This window comes from Ochlerotatus camptorhynchus, unplaced genomic scaffold, assembly GCF_037179485.1.
Source record: "Ochlerotatus camptorhynchus isolate MF236.1 unplaced genomic scaffold, CSIRO-AGI_Acam_v1.1 ptg000170l, whole genome shotgun sequence".
NCBI classification, from domain to species: domain Eukaryota; kingdom Metazoa; phylum Arthropoda; class Insecta; order Diptera; family Culicidae; genus Ochlerotatus; species Ochlerotatus camptorhynchus.
Window position 1 is genome coordinate 72,411 of NW_027040660.1, and position 15,387 is coordinate 87,797.

Here is a 15,387-nt window from a genome sequence, read left to right on the forward strand (position 1 = left end):
ACAGGTCTTCGTTTGGCATTATATTCGAAATACACTGATCAATCGCGCCTTCCGCTTACAGCAGCTTCAGATGACCCGTAATCATATCGATCACCTGATTGGGTGCTGGTCCGATCGCCAGCACGGTTTTGCTGTTCGGTTCAATCTGAGTCCTGCCGGCATCGCGGATCAGGCAGCAGTTCAGATTGTTTGCCTTGGCGGTGCGATAGACCTCCATTAGCTGCTGTTCGTTCTCGACCTTGACGGCAATCTTGGCCTGACCGGTGTGCTGCCACTTTCGCAACACGGACGGTGTCTTTTTCAATGCTCCCTCGAAAGCGCCCACAGCCGCATGGCCACACTGGGCTGCGATTTTTCCCTTGCCCATTTTGAGATCGTTCCTGACCACCAGGATCATTTTGTACTCGCCGCCAAAGTCTGAGAAAATCTTGAACCGTAGAAGAACGTCAAGTTAGTTTTCAATTATTGCCAGTAGAGGATATTGGACTTACATTTTCCTCCTCCTTTTTGGATGCTGTGGTCTTCGACGCATCACCACCGCCTTTACCGGCATCCTTGCCAGTGATCTTGTTGCCGAATCTGTATCCGGCGAGAAAGGACACCACAACGGCCACAGCACTGACAATATGGGTATTCAGCATCCTAGAATATGGAATAATCACAATACGTAATGTTTAACAAATTGTTAGCGGTCAATTCTGTAAAAATAGTGATGATTGCGAAAAACGTGATTATAACCTGATATAAACAATGCAGCATAAAAATTTATGAAGCGCTATCCGCTTCCAATGTGCCTAAACAGGTGAGGTCCAGAGAATTTATTATCTCTTTTGTTCCTTCGCTGTTTAAATGGATGATCGAGAGACGTCACACTCCGTGAACCGTTTAAACAGCGGGAGAATGAAAGAAACAACAAATTCATACTGGCACACCTGTTTACATTACATGGCCTCGGTTAAATTTTCGCATATTGAGGAGATGGATTCTGTTTTAGCTGTCGAACACGAGCAACACGAGAGGTCGAATCTATGAAATATTTCAATAGGAGCTACACTCGAAATCCAAAAAGGAGTAAAATCGATACTAGGGGAAATGCAGGTAATGTCGGCCTAAGTGTCCCTAATTTGGGCCCATACATAAATTCAGCCATCAACTAAATTTTCAATAGCAACCAAAAATATCCATTACTAACATCCCAATAACGCGTTCATCTAGATAAAATTGATAAATAGCAGACTTTTAGCGATGGGCCCAAATTAGGGACATGTAGGCCGACATTACCTACATTTCCCCTATAAATGAAATCTAGATAAAAAATTCAAAAGGTCCTATCTGCATTGACCGATTCTCTTCATCGACTTTCTCTTCCATTAATAACTCAACTTCAAAAGCATTCCCTGCTGTGTTCAACGTTCTAAGCACAAGATAAGAACTTCTGCTATCAAACTGTGTGGCAAAAATAGTACCAAATGCATTTGCGTAGGCGAGGATATCAAAAGAGAAAGTCGATGAAGAGAATCGATCAAAGCAGATAGGACCATTTGAAATGTTCATCGAGAAATGATATTCTTTGGTACAAACAAAGTAAATATTTACCTTTTATGACAAAACCCAGATAATCATGACGTTTGATTATTGAAAACAATATGAATGAAGAAAAGAGACCACATGCTGTCATGATTACCTGAGATTTGTCAAATAATGTAAATATTTACATCGATTGTATTGAAGAATTCATCCGCACTCAAAAATTATGAATGTTGTATTCTGGAGTGCTTTTGACGTAGAACTACGTCTGTGATTTCTATATGAGGGTACACTTTGTGAAGACCGAAAATGGAACATGTAACAAAATTTCGAAAGATTTTGAGCGATAATAGCTCAGCTGCCCCTGCACCAATTTCAATTATTTTTTCACCAATAGATCAGAAAAATTCCTACTGTTAAATTGAAGACTTTATAATATTTCAAAATGTCCCTATTGAAAATTGCACGAATCAAGGCTGGCCTCAACCGTTGCAAGCAGCGAGGTGTAGCCCACATGAGCATCCATATAAGGAGGAAAAAACCGCACCGCTATTGATCGTCAGTCGATGTGAGCCATCTATGCCAAGCGCGTCACTTTCATTTCAAACAACATGCAGCTCTCCAGCCTCATCTGTGTTTTACACCCTAATAGCTCAGCATTACGCAACCATCACGACAAAACGGTCTTTTGCAGGAACACCATAAATTTGTAAAAGAGTATTTTTGGACATATGTTAAGGTCATCAATCGGATGTTAGTTCCCATTTCAAGATATAGCTGGATTTAGGGCATATCAGCTTTTGTAAACAATGACTGACTTCAAGGATGTCTTGAAAGTCAAGGCTCGCCCAAGCAAATCAACATCACCATCAGGTAGGGTAAGACTTACTCTACCCGATGGTACTGTTGGTTTGCGTGGACGTGCCTTGAATTCCTAAAAATCATCGAGAGAAGTCATTGTTTACAAAAGCTGTTACTCCTAATTCCAGCTCTTTCTAGATATGTGTAAATCTAACATACCATGTACTTTAAGGCAACATTGGAGTTGCAATTTCCAAAACCAAAGTCGGTCGCGGTATGAAAGTAGTCTGATTTTGATCCAGTGATGATGGATTTTAAATCTTTATACGCCAATCGATAGGATTTTTTCTGTTAAATTTAAGACTTCATAATTATTCAAAATGTTACTATTGAAAATTGCACGAATGTGCAACTGTTGCTATGATAATTAAAATAATCACCGATTGCCTGCGACAAGCGATTTCCCTAACACAGATTTCAAAGTGGAATTCCATCCGGTCTCACCAAACGGTGTTTATTAAAAAAAAAATCATAAGCTCCTGCTGCAGTTAACAAGTAAGATTTATTAAACAAGACCACGTAGTTCTACCAACAATCAATACGAAACTAACGATTTTAAATTGGCTCACCACTTTAGTAGCCTATTGGTCCCAAGCAAACGATTAACGTACCCTATTCTAGTTGAAATTCTATTACTACACTATGTTTGTTTTGATTCGCTATGAAAGTTTGACAGATAACATCAGGGGTGTGTGGATTCATGCAGAACATGCAGGGGTGAGTGAAATAGCTTGGGACTGCTTGGAACCGTTGTTCTGGTACTGAGTGAGCCAAAAATAATAATGATTTTCTTCGGGACCCAGTGGTCTTAGAGTTACCTCTATGGTTGTACCACCACTTTCAGTTCAGGGCAAGCAAGTGGCCAGCCGGTGGCAATGTCGCTCAACTAAGTAATGATTTTCCCGGTACTCCTGGAATCCTCTTAGTAACTGGGCTGAGCGGCTGTATCAAAATTCCCAGTCGCTACATCGAATGGCTTTCACCTATTGGTTTCCTCCTTCTGCTTCAACTTTTTCGACAGCATTATATTGCTCGACAAAGGATTCCATACCTCGTTCCATACTACACGAGTTCGGAAGTATGCGGTCATCTTTTTCCGAGCAATAAAAGTCCGGATTGGGACACTTTTCGCGATAATAATCTCTTATTAACAAATAGTTGAAAATTTTGCCATTTTCACCACCTGCTTTTCTACACTCACGTTATTATTAACCTACCCAGGAATGAGTACAAATCTCTTCACGAAGTAGGTGTTTTGACAGTTCAACTATATTCGATTTGAAAATTTGCACTTTTAAAACTACAAGTTAAAATCATTCATTCCGTCTCGCACGCTGAGCCGATCAAGTCGCATCGGTCTCGTTGTACGACACTATCATTTAGTTTTGAGTTTTTCCCCACGCGAGGGTTTTTTCTCGCCAAAGTTAATTGGCATAGTGTTTAGACGACTAGTGCGCGAGTGAGGAAGCCGTTAATGATATGCCGAGTGCTTTCATTACGGTCTAGCTTTAACCCAGCATCATCGCAACATCATCAGCAAAATCATCACCACTATCGGTACATCACCCCATCGATAGCAACAACGAAAGAGCGTCATATTGCCTACCGAGTCGACCGAGGCACACCAGCATCGAGGTTATTGACTCTGCAGCAGTTGGATCAAACAATTATATCTCTCCAGTCTGCTGCCGCCTCAGTGCGTTAGGTATAAATCGTGTCGTTTGTATTGTTCTCGCCAGTATAGCATCTTCCTTGTTTCCCTGGTCCAATATTAGATTGGTGTTTAATTAGGGTGATCCAAAAATCCAATTTTTTTTTTCGCTTGATTTTTTTTTTTTTTTCTTCTTGATTTTTTTTTATTATTATTTTTGTATTACTTAGGGTGATCCAAAACTCTGTAAATAGTATATGATCAAAATTTTTTTTTTTTTATTTTTTTTTTGATTTTTTTTTCTTTGCATGTATTACTCGTTAGTAGAGTGAAACTATATATATATATATTTTTTTTGATATTATTTGAAATTACTGCAATTATTTGTAAAAAATTTTACAAAAAACACCATTGCGGCGATATTTAACCGCAATGGATGAAAATGATAAAGGCGGGGGATGGTCGCTTTCCATCTCAGACGACGAAACTCTTAATTCCACCTCACACGAAAGTCTCGAGGAAGTTGTGGAAATGGAAACCCTTGACGTTCCAGTTGACTCGCTCTCCAGCAAAAATACTGGAGCATATCCCAAGAAAAGGTATCGCCCACAACCCTCTCCCCCACCATCTCCTCCTCGTCCACCTGCACCCCCCACACCATTGCCCCCAAAAACCTCTGCGCTCCCCCGCCTAAAGGCTTACCCAGAAGCCTCGAAAGGCCCATGGGTTGTTTTTTTCCGGCCCAAACAAAAACCTTTGAACATTCCGAGGATCTCTAAGGATCTAACAACACATTTTTCGGCCGTTACCGATATTTTCAAGGTAACACCAATAAAACTGCGCGTTACCGTTGATGACCGGAAGCAGGCTAACCAAATTGTTGCGTGCGAGCTTTTTTCATTGGAATACCGAGTCTACATACCCAGTAGTGAGGTAGAAATTGAAGGAGTGGTCACCGAAGCGAGTTTGACTAGTGATGATTTCTTGGGTCCCGATTCCTTCGGAATCTTTAAAAACCGTGCTCTGCCGAAGGTGAAGATATTGGACTGCCTTCAAATGCAGTCAGTATCCGTAGTAGGCTCCAAAAAAACTTATTCCTTGTCAAACTCGTTTCGTGTGACGTTTTCGGGTTCAGCGTTACCTCACTACGTCGCTATTGGCAAGGTTCGGCTGCCTGTACGTCTGTTTGTACCTCGGGTAATGAACTGCTCGAAATGTAAACAACTTGGTCATACATCGGACTACTGCTCGAACAAACCACGCTGCGATCAGTGTGGCGAGCAACATCAAGAGGGCCCTTGCGGTGCTCCACCAAAATGCGTGTACTGCAAGGAGAGCCTGCATACCCTGACTAACTGCCCGAGGTATAAACAGCAGGGAGAAAAACTTAAGCGGTCTCTGCAAGCTCGCTCCAAGAGAACACTAGCAGAACTCTTGAAGAATACCGCTTCATCTTCTCAGACCACACCAAAAAACAGTAACACGTTCTCCATTTTGCCAGTTGATGATCTAGACTCTGACTCAGAGGGCGGTGAGGGTAGTCCGTTTGTCTTTAAAGGCAATACGAGAAAACGAGCAAAACAACACACCTCCGAAAAGCCTCGTAAGGCCACTCGTACGGACCACCCTTCCACCTTGGAAAAATCAAGAGGTAACGGAAATACACCGAAACCCATTCCACCGGGTTTTAAACCTTGTAATTATGACAAGAACTTTCCGTCACTTCCAGGATCATCTAAAACCCCAGATGTCCCAGTTTTTCGGTCAGAAAAGCAGCTGAATAATCAGCAAGAACATGCCCCCATGTTCACGTTTTCTGGTATTGTGGATAGCTTCTTCAGTATATTCAATGTCTCTGACTCAACGAGGAGCATTATTAATTTAGTGCTGCCAATGGTGAAAACTCTTTTGAAGCAACTAGCTTCTAGGTGGTCCTTCCTTGCATCGATCATATCTTTCGATGGATAATTCTCCGAATGAGGTCGGGGATATGATCTCTGTTCTTCAGTGGAACTGTAGAAGTCTTATGCCAAAACTTGACACATTTAAATTTTTAGTTAACAACTCACTTTCTGATGCATTTGCCCTTTGTGAAACATGGCTCTCTTCAGACAACGATCTTGCTTTCCACGATTTCAACATTATTCGCCTTGACCGCGCAGATTCGTATGGAGGGGTGCTTCTGGGGATCAACAAGCTCCATTCCTTCTACAGAATCGATCTGCCTTCGGTGACAGGCATTGAAGTTGTTGCATGTCAGGTTAATATTCGAGGTAAATGCCTCAGTATTGCCTCAGTATATCTTCCACCGCGAACTGCGATTTCTCGTCAAAGTTTCTCGGATATCTGCACGGCTATGCCGGAGCCACGGTTGATCTTGGGAGATTTTAACTCTCACGGTACAGGCTGGGGGGAACTGTACGACGACAACCGCTCAACCTTGATATACGACATGTGCGACTTCTTCAAAATGACAATTCTGAACACCGGGGAAGCAACACGAGTAGCCAAACCTCCAGCAAAAATAAGCAGATTAGACCTCTCACTTTGTTCGTGTTCACTATCGTTGGATTGCTCGTGGAAAGTAATTCAAGATCCCTACGGTAGTGACCATTTGCCAATCAAAATTTCTATTACCAATGGTTCATCTTCTACTCGTTCGGTCGACATCGCGTACGATCTTACAAAAAACATTGACTGGCGAAAATTCGCGACCGCGGTTCTTGATGCCAGCCAATCGGTTGACGTACTTCCTCCGCTGGACGAGTACTCCTTTCTCGCGCGTCTTATCATCGATTCTGCGCTGCGAGCACAGACGAAACGTGTTCCGGGTATTTCCGTCCGCAAGCGACCTCCCACCCCGTGGTGGGATAAGGATTGCACCGACGCGAACAGCGAGAAGTCCGCCGCGTTTAAACGGTTCCGCAAACACGGCAAGGTCGGGGATTTCGAGCGGTACACCGACCTCGAGAAAACTTTTAAGGACTTAATTAAAGCAAAAAAACGCGGTTACTGGCGTCGGCTCGTCGATGGTTTGTCGCGAGAGACTTCCATGAGAACACTCTGGAATGTCGGCAGGAGAATGCGAAACGCGTCATCACCGATTAACGAAGACAAGGAGTACTCGGACAGTTGGATATTCAGCTTCGCGCGGAAAGTTTGCCCGGATTCGGTGTCGGTTCAAACCAACGTTCGTGATCGTCCGTCGGGTAATAACGAAATAGATTCCCCGTTTTCGATGGTGGAGTTCTCACTTGCTCTCCTTTCATGTAACAATTCAGCTCCAGGAATGGATAGAATCAAGTTCAACTTGCTTAAAAATCTCCCAGATGTCGCGAAGAGACGCTTGTTGAACTTATTCAATCAATTTCTGGAGCACAACATTGTTCCGGATGACTGGAGGCAAGTAAGAGTTATCGCCATTCGAAAACCCGGTAAACCCGCGTCGGATTATAACTCGTACCGTCCCATCGCGATGCTGTCCTGTATACGGAAATTGTTGGAGAAAATGATTCTTTTTCGTCTAGACAAATGGGTCGAGTCGAATGGTTTACTTTCAGATACGCAATTTGGATTTCGGAGAGGCAAAGGAACGAGCGACTGTCTTGCGTTGCTTTCAACTGAAATTCAACTGGCCTATGCGCAAAAACAGCAAATGGGTTCAGTTTTCTTGGACATTAAGGGGGCTTTTGATTCTGTTTGTATCGATGTCCTTTCGGATAAACTCCACGATAGTGGGCTTTCACCAATTATGAACAACTAGGGTAAATTATGGCTTCGGCACCCATTGACTGTTTTCGGCAACCGAAATTGAAACGTTAATTTCACTGTATTTTCCCATCAAAACTCTTCGCTGAATGTATTAAGCCGATTCCTTACCTTTTCAGCTTCAATCTGATTAGATTTTTACGACTGTGCAATCCTGTTCTGCCATATTTTTCTTTAAATGAAATATACACACTACAAAATACGGCTGATTTCGAGTTGCCGATAATAGAACAGCTGGTTAACACGCAGTTCAAATGGAAAGGGTGCCGAAGAAAAAGAGACTGCCGACAATAGTCACACTCACCTGAGAAGTTTAGAGCGATATAAAAACATGTTCAACCCGTTTTGATCAATTCTGTCGATGGGAATTGGTAGAACAGCAAGCAGCAGATAAATGTCAACAAACAAACCTGTCATGTATGTGTGTGACGCTGAGAAATCGCTAATAGAAGTTCGGATGCTGCTTAGATTGACGAGAATACGTAAATTCCCCTATTTGAGCAACTTGTTGTCTGAGAAATATATGAGCTTTTCTCATGGAAACTCGACAACTTCACGAATTAGTTACATGGGTCTCCCCCAGGGCTCATGTTTAAGCCCCCTTCTTTATAATTTTTATGTAAAAGACATTGATGGTTGTCTTGATGAAAATTGCTCGCTAAGGCAGCTTGCAGATGACGGCGTTGTATCCGTTATAGGGCCAAGTGCACCGGACCTGCAAGGACCATTGCAAGATACCTTAGACAATTTGTCTACTTGGGCTATGAAGCTGGGTATCGAATTCTCTCCGGAGAAAACTGAGTTGGTTGTTTTGACGTAGAACTACGTCTTTGTCGACTATACTGGGGTGCAAGTTAAAAAATATGTGTGGTGAAGGAGTGTTAGGTTTTGAACGCTTGTAACTTTGTCATTTATAGATGAAATTAAAATCCAAATACGCCAATCGATAGGATATTACATTACGAACCTGTTGAAATAAATATTTTTCCAATTTTTCTGTAATTAAACTTTTGAAAATGTACAAATGATAATTTTATCACTGATTTCATGAAATAAGCCTTTTTCCCAAACCCAGTCATCATAAACGAATACCACTTGGTTGCACATCATTCTGTTTGAACCTGAAAAGATATAAATCAGCGCTGCTCTCATGCCACTGCTCATTAACGCTTCCGGACGGCGTGGCGCTTGGTCCTGCAGCAAGCAGGACCAAATCAGTGGCTTAAGGTGGATCACGGCGTGACCACAATGAGGAAAAGCATACACGCCCTTCACAACAATCTCTCGCCCCCCCCCCTCAACAACCTCTCCTACCCCCCCACCATCAAACCCCTCCTACCCCCTCAAATACCTCTCCTACCCCCCCCCCCCTCAAATGCCACTCCTAAACCCCCTCCCCTCAAATACCACTCCTAAACCCCCCCTCAAATACCTCTCCTAACCCCCCCCCCTCAAATACCTCTCCTAACCCCCCCTCAAATACCTCTCCTAACCCCCCCCCCCCTCAAATACCTCTCCTAACCCCCCCCCCCCCCCCCCTCAACAATAACCCGAAAACGAGACAGACTTTGACGATCCCTTTTTCCGGGAAATAAATTTTAAACAAACCACAATCATTAGTAAAACCAAGTTTTACCAAATTTGAACAAAAAATTGCATTGAAGACATGTTTGATGACATTCAGTTGGTGAATTACACACAACTGACGGTTAAACATATCTGGTGCCTCTATATATGCAATTATATTAACATCCAAAGTCCATCCTACTTTACATATTCTGCACAAAAGAAACTTTCTGCTCCGCCCCATTCATAAAAAACTGCGGAAAATCCTATCAGGTTCTGAACCGGAAAAGATATAAAACAGCGCTGCTGTCATGCTTTTGCTCATTGTCGCTTCGAACGGCGTGGCGCTTGGTCCTGCAATAAGCTGGACCAAATCAGCGGCATAAGGGGGATCACGGCGTGAGGAAAAGCAATAATGTAAACCCCCTCCGCCCTTCACAACAATCTCTCGCCCCCCCCCCTCAACAACCTCTCCTCCCCCCCCCCACCATCAAACCTCTCCTACCCCCCCACCATCAAACTTCTCCTACCCCCCCCCCCCCACCATCAAACCTCTCCTACCCCCCCCACCAACAAACCTCTCCTACCCCCCCACCATCAAACCTCTCCTACCCCCCCCCCACAATCAAACCTCTCCTACCCCCCCTCCCCCACCATCAAACCCTTCCTACCCCCCCCCTCTCAATTACTACTCCTAAACCCCCCCCCCCCCTCAAATACCTCTCCTAACCCCCCCTCAACAAAAAATAACTCGAAAGCGAGCCAGACTTTGACGATCCCTTTTTTCCGGGAAATAAATTTTAAACATACCACAATCATTAGTAAAACTAAGTTTTACCAAATTCGAACAAAAAATTGCTTTGAAGACATGTTTGATGACATTGAGTTGGTGAATTACACACAACTGACGGTAAATATATCTGGTGCCTCTATATATGCAATTATATTAACATCCAAAGTCCATCCTACTTTACATATTCTGCACAAAAGAAACTTTCTGCTCCGCCCCATTAATAAAAAACTGCGGGAAATCCTATCAGGTTCTGAACCGGAAAAGATATAAAAGAGCGCTGGTGTCATGCTTTTGCTCATTTTCGCTTCGGACGGCGTGGCACTTGGTCCCAGTGATGCCACATATACAGATTTATCTGTAATGATACAATTTTTTTTTCAATATTTTGATACAGATATCTGTATATGCAGATTACAGATTTTTGAAAAATATACAGATTTTTCAGATTTTTCAAATAAATGTATAAATAAATTTCATATATTTTTTTTTATATTTATTATTAACGATAAATAATTATTTTTTCCCTTCTAAGCAACTTGAATTCAATCTGATCATCAAATCCAAATCGATTTTTCACTAAATGAATATTATTATTTTAGCTGCGAATTGCCTTGGAATCTTTCGAATGGACTTATGATGTTCAGATGTTCTGATGTCTCGTTATAAGGGATTTTAGTTTCTCTTTCTATTTGTTTAATTAATCATATCACATGGTTACAGATATGAAGGTTAATTAAATATATTTTTCGTCAAATCGATAAACAAGCCATTTTAGAAAACCAACCAAGGGGTTGATTAAAGTTTGTGAGTCGAAGAGTCAACTTGATATTTTTATAATTGAAAAGCATACTTATAGAAATAAAGATTATTGCATGCCATTCGACTAAACTTCCAGTAAAAGTTCTGTGTTATGTCCAATGTCCAGATAAAGGTTTTCGTAACCTCAGACAAAAACAAAATCAAATTCTAGGGATTTTTGATAGGGGAAATGTTTGCTTCAGCAATACCTTAACTTCGTCAGGGGGGTAAACAAGGTCTTTGAGAGCTTAATTTTGGCATGTGGATACATTGTGTTTTAGAGCATCTATTGGCCAAATTTGAGTGCTCTAGAACTTTGTTTACCCTGCTGACGATAATACGTTAAGGTATTGCCGAAGCCGACATTTCCCTTGGGTAATTCATTACGAAAATTTTCACTGTAGAAGAGATACAAAACACATCAAGATTGTGGGATTTCAAGATTTTAAAAATAGACAAATTCTTTAGAAAGCAAACTTCATTAAAATGCTACGAAATTCGCAAAACTTCTATAAAGTTTGCCGCACTTGTATTTCTGAAGAGGCCTGGCCCCCTTGTCACCCCCATTAGCTATGCCAATGAAACTTTAGTAATTTTTTATGATTCTAAACTTAGAACAAACTGAACTATTTTGAACTATGAATTTGCTCAATGGAGATTTACGTAAATCCGCACTGAGACCATAAAACGGAAATTATACAGATTTTTGTGAGCAAGATTTTTAAAAAGATTTTTTGCGATGAAAATACAGATCTAAATTCGAAAAATGTGGCATCACTGCTTGGTCCTGCAGTAAGCAGGACCAAATCAGCGGCTAAAGGTGGATCACGGCGTGACCACAATAATGATGTAAACCCCCTCCCCCTTTCACAACAACATCTCCCCCTCCCCCTTCACAACAATCTCTCCCCCTCCCCCCTTCACAACAATCTCTCCCCCTCCCCCCTTCACAACAATCTCTCCCCTCCCTCAACAACCTCTCCTAACCCCCCACCACCACTCATCAACAACCTTTCCTAAACCCCCTCCCCCACCCCTCAAATACCGCTCCTAACAAATCAATATCTATGTGTCGGCCACATACTTACAATATGTACATATAAAAACCATGCGTGACCACACATACTATTCATTTGCGTGTAAATTTCATGTGTACTTCTGAGTGGATTCTGTTTATGTGTGGTCAAATGAAAATCATGTAGAATTTCACATGGATATTTGTCAAGAAAAATGTGTAAATTGTTTTGAGTCAACCATAACCGAAACATTGAAATACTTGAAAATTTTAAGATAAAGTATAATAGTCAAAAATGCATGAAAAACATCAATTTTGTGTGGTTCTACGTCATACTGCGGTCGTGTCTAGGACACAACCCTTTACTTTTTTCTAGGAAGCATCATCCTGCACAGTTACAGCTTCAACTAAAGGGTAGAACAATCACTCAAAGTATATCTTTCAAGTATTTAGGTGTCTGGTTCGATTCCAAAAGCACATGGGGAAAACATATTGCGTATGTGAAACAAAAATGCCAACAAAGAATCAATTTTCTTCGTACAATCACTGGAACTTGGTGGGGAGCACACCCGGAAGATCTGATCAGGTTGTACCGAACAACCATTTTTTCGGTTCTAGAGTACGGAAGCTTCTGCTTTCAATCCGCGGCGAAAACACATATCCTGAAGCTGCAACGGGTTCAATACCGTTGCCTCCGAATCGCGCTTGGCTGTATGCACTCGACGCATACGATGAGCCTTGAAGTACTCGCGGGTGTTCTCCCACTGACAGATCGTTTCGCGGAACTGTCCTTCCGGTTTCTTATCCGTTGTGAAGTAATGAACCCATTAGTAATAGAAAACTTTGAGAAGCTGCTCGACAGAAATCCTCAAACAAGATTCATGAGTCTCTATTACGAGTACATGACGCTGGAGATTGGCCCTTCTTCATTCAATTCCTCTCGTGTTTGCCTCCAAGACTTTTATAGTTCCTCTGTAAATTGTGATCTGACCATGTTGCAAGAAATCCGTGGAATACCAGATCACCATCGATCGATGGTTGTTCCCTTAATTTTTGCAAACAAGTACCACCATGTTAGTAACAATAAGAGTTTTTTCACAGACGGGTCAACTATAAACGCTTCCACTGGATTTGGAGTATTCAACGAATTTCATAGCGCCTCATATCAACTGCAAAAACCCTGTTCCGTATACGTTGCGGAACTAGCAGCCATATTTTACGCAGTAGAGCAAATTGCCTCACTACCATCTGATCACTATTTTATTTTTACTGATAGCCTTAGCTCGTTGGAGGCTATTCGATCAATGAGGCCGATGAAGCACTCCTCGTATTTCCTGACCGAAATCCGAGCAAAATTGAGTACTTTATCTAACTGCTCCTATACTATCACCTTAGCTTGGGTCCCATCTCATTGCTCAATTCCGGGTAATGAGAAAGCGGACTCGCTAGCTAAGGTGGGCGCTATGGAAGGCGATATTTTTGATCGACAAATCGCCTTTGCGGAATTTTTCTCCACCAACTGGCAACAAAAATGGAATGAGAGTGATCTGGGAAGATGGTTACATTCTATTCTCCCACAGGTGTCGAACAAGCCATGGTTCAAAGGATTGGACATGAGCCGTGACTTTATACGTGTCATATCAAGGCTCATGTCCAATCACTACTCGTTAGACTCGCATTTCTTCCGAATCGGGCTCGCAGGCAGCAATTTGTGCGCTTGTGGTAGTGGTTATCACGATATCGACCACGTGCTTTGGTCATGCACCCTACATTGTGTTGCTAGATCCGAGTTATCCGCATCCCTCAGGGCCCGAGGAAAACAACCTATGCGGCCCGTTAGAGACATCTTGGCGAGCCGAGATCTCGAATATTTTAATTTAATTTATGTGTTTTTAAAACGGATCGATCTGAGGATTTAGTAGTTAGTGTCATCTTGTGTTCCCCCAAGTTGTTAGCTGCCCATCGGTGTACCCCCATGTTTGTCTTTTTCGTCAGTTGGTCGCTTAGTTCGAGATAAAAAGCACATTGCTCTCCAAACCTTGTGTTCTCAATCCCTACCCTGCCATCCATTTGTTACAATTTGTTACCCCTAACCTCGAGATAGCCGCGAGTAATCGGCCCCCGCTTTACTAACGTTAGTTTTAAGAAATTTTGTCATCCAAACAATGAATATCGGCTCCGCAAAGCTACGGCAAATGAGCCTGGAAAAATAAACGCATTTAAAAAAAAAAAAAAAGTTAAAATCAAAACATTTACTTTTGGTTTGAAAAAAACCTTGGTGTATTAAATATTTTCATAGTTAGTATAACAAATTTTTGAATACTTTTAAATTGAAAGTACAATATTTTTACTAATACAATTTTCGTTTTTTGTGTGTATAATATAAAGCGAGGTACAAAGTAAGCATTTTCGAGGGAAACTGGGACTACCCATTAAACGGGTAAAATTTTACCCATTTGGGTATAATAAATAAATTAAAAAAAATAATTATTTATGAGTAATTACAACTGAAAAAATAAGTAGTAAGTATTAACAACAATCAATACGAAACTAACGATTTTAAATTGGCTCACCACTTTAGTAGCCTATTGGTCCCAAGCAAACGATTAACGTACCCTATTCTAGTTGAAATTCTATTACTACACTATGTTTGTTTTGATTCGCTATGAAAGTTTGACAGATAACATCAGGGGTGTGTGGATTCATGCAGAACATGCAGGGGTGAGTGAAATAGCTTGGGACTGCTTGGGACCGTTGTTCTGGTACTGAGTGAGCCAAAAATAATAATGATTTTCTTCGGGACCCAGTGGTCTTAGAGTTACCTCTATGGTATTAATGTGTGAGTAACAAATACTAATACATGGGTGTGACTCTATCAGGGATGCAGGAAAAGTTTCGCTTTGCTGTTGTGTGATGCGCGCACGCTTAGTAGATAGAAAGAAGATTCATGGAGATTGCAAAAAGATGGAGAGCGATGCGAGTCGATGGATTTAGATGCAAGAAATGAAAAAAAGATTTTTCGTAGAGTGATTCGAATATCTAAAATTGAGATTTAGATGTGTCGCACCCTCAGGGGTAGTCCCATCAGTCACCCTCGAAAATGCTTATAGACTTCTCTGACGCTTGTGAATTGCACAAGTGTTAGTGCAGAACTTTGGATAATTTAAAGGATTTCTTGCACTAATACTTATAATTTACCCAAAGTTCTGCACTAATACTTGTGCATTTCACAAACGTCAGATAAGTCTATACCATAGAGGTAACTCTAAGACCACTGGGTCCCAAAGAAAATCATTATTATTTTTGGCTCACTCAGTACCAGAACAACGGTCCCAAGCAGTCCCAAGCTATTTCACTCACCCCTGCATGTTCTGCATGAATCCACACACCCCTGATGTTATCTGTCAA

The 15,387-nt window shown here is 41.6% G+C and overlaps 1 protein-coding gene across 1 annotated transcript; it reads right to left on the minus strand.

Moving 5' to 3' along the window:
* Positions 1-9: 9 nt before the first annotated feature.
* On the minus strand, positions 10-755 carry LOC135701647 (probable peptidyl-tRNA hydrolase 2). Its single transcript, XM_065222501.1, has 3 exons — positions 739-755; positions 492-642; positions 10-427 (listed from the first exon to the last, which is right to left on the minus strand). The coding sequence occupies exons 2-3, from the start codon at positions 639-641 to the stop codon at positions 56-58; spliced, it is 522 nt and encodes a 173-aa protein (XP_065078573.1). The 5' UTR covers position 642; positions 739-755; the 3' UTR covers positions 10-55.
* Between the last annotated feature and the right edge of the window lie 14,632 nt (positions 756-15,387).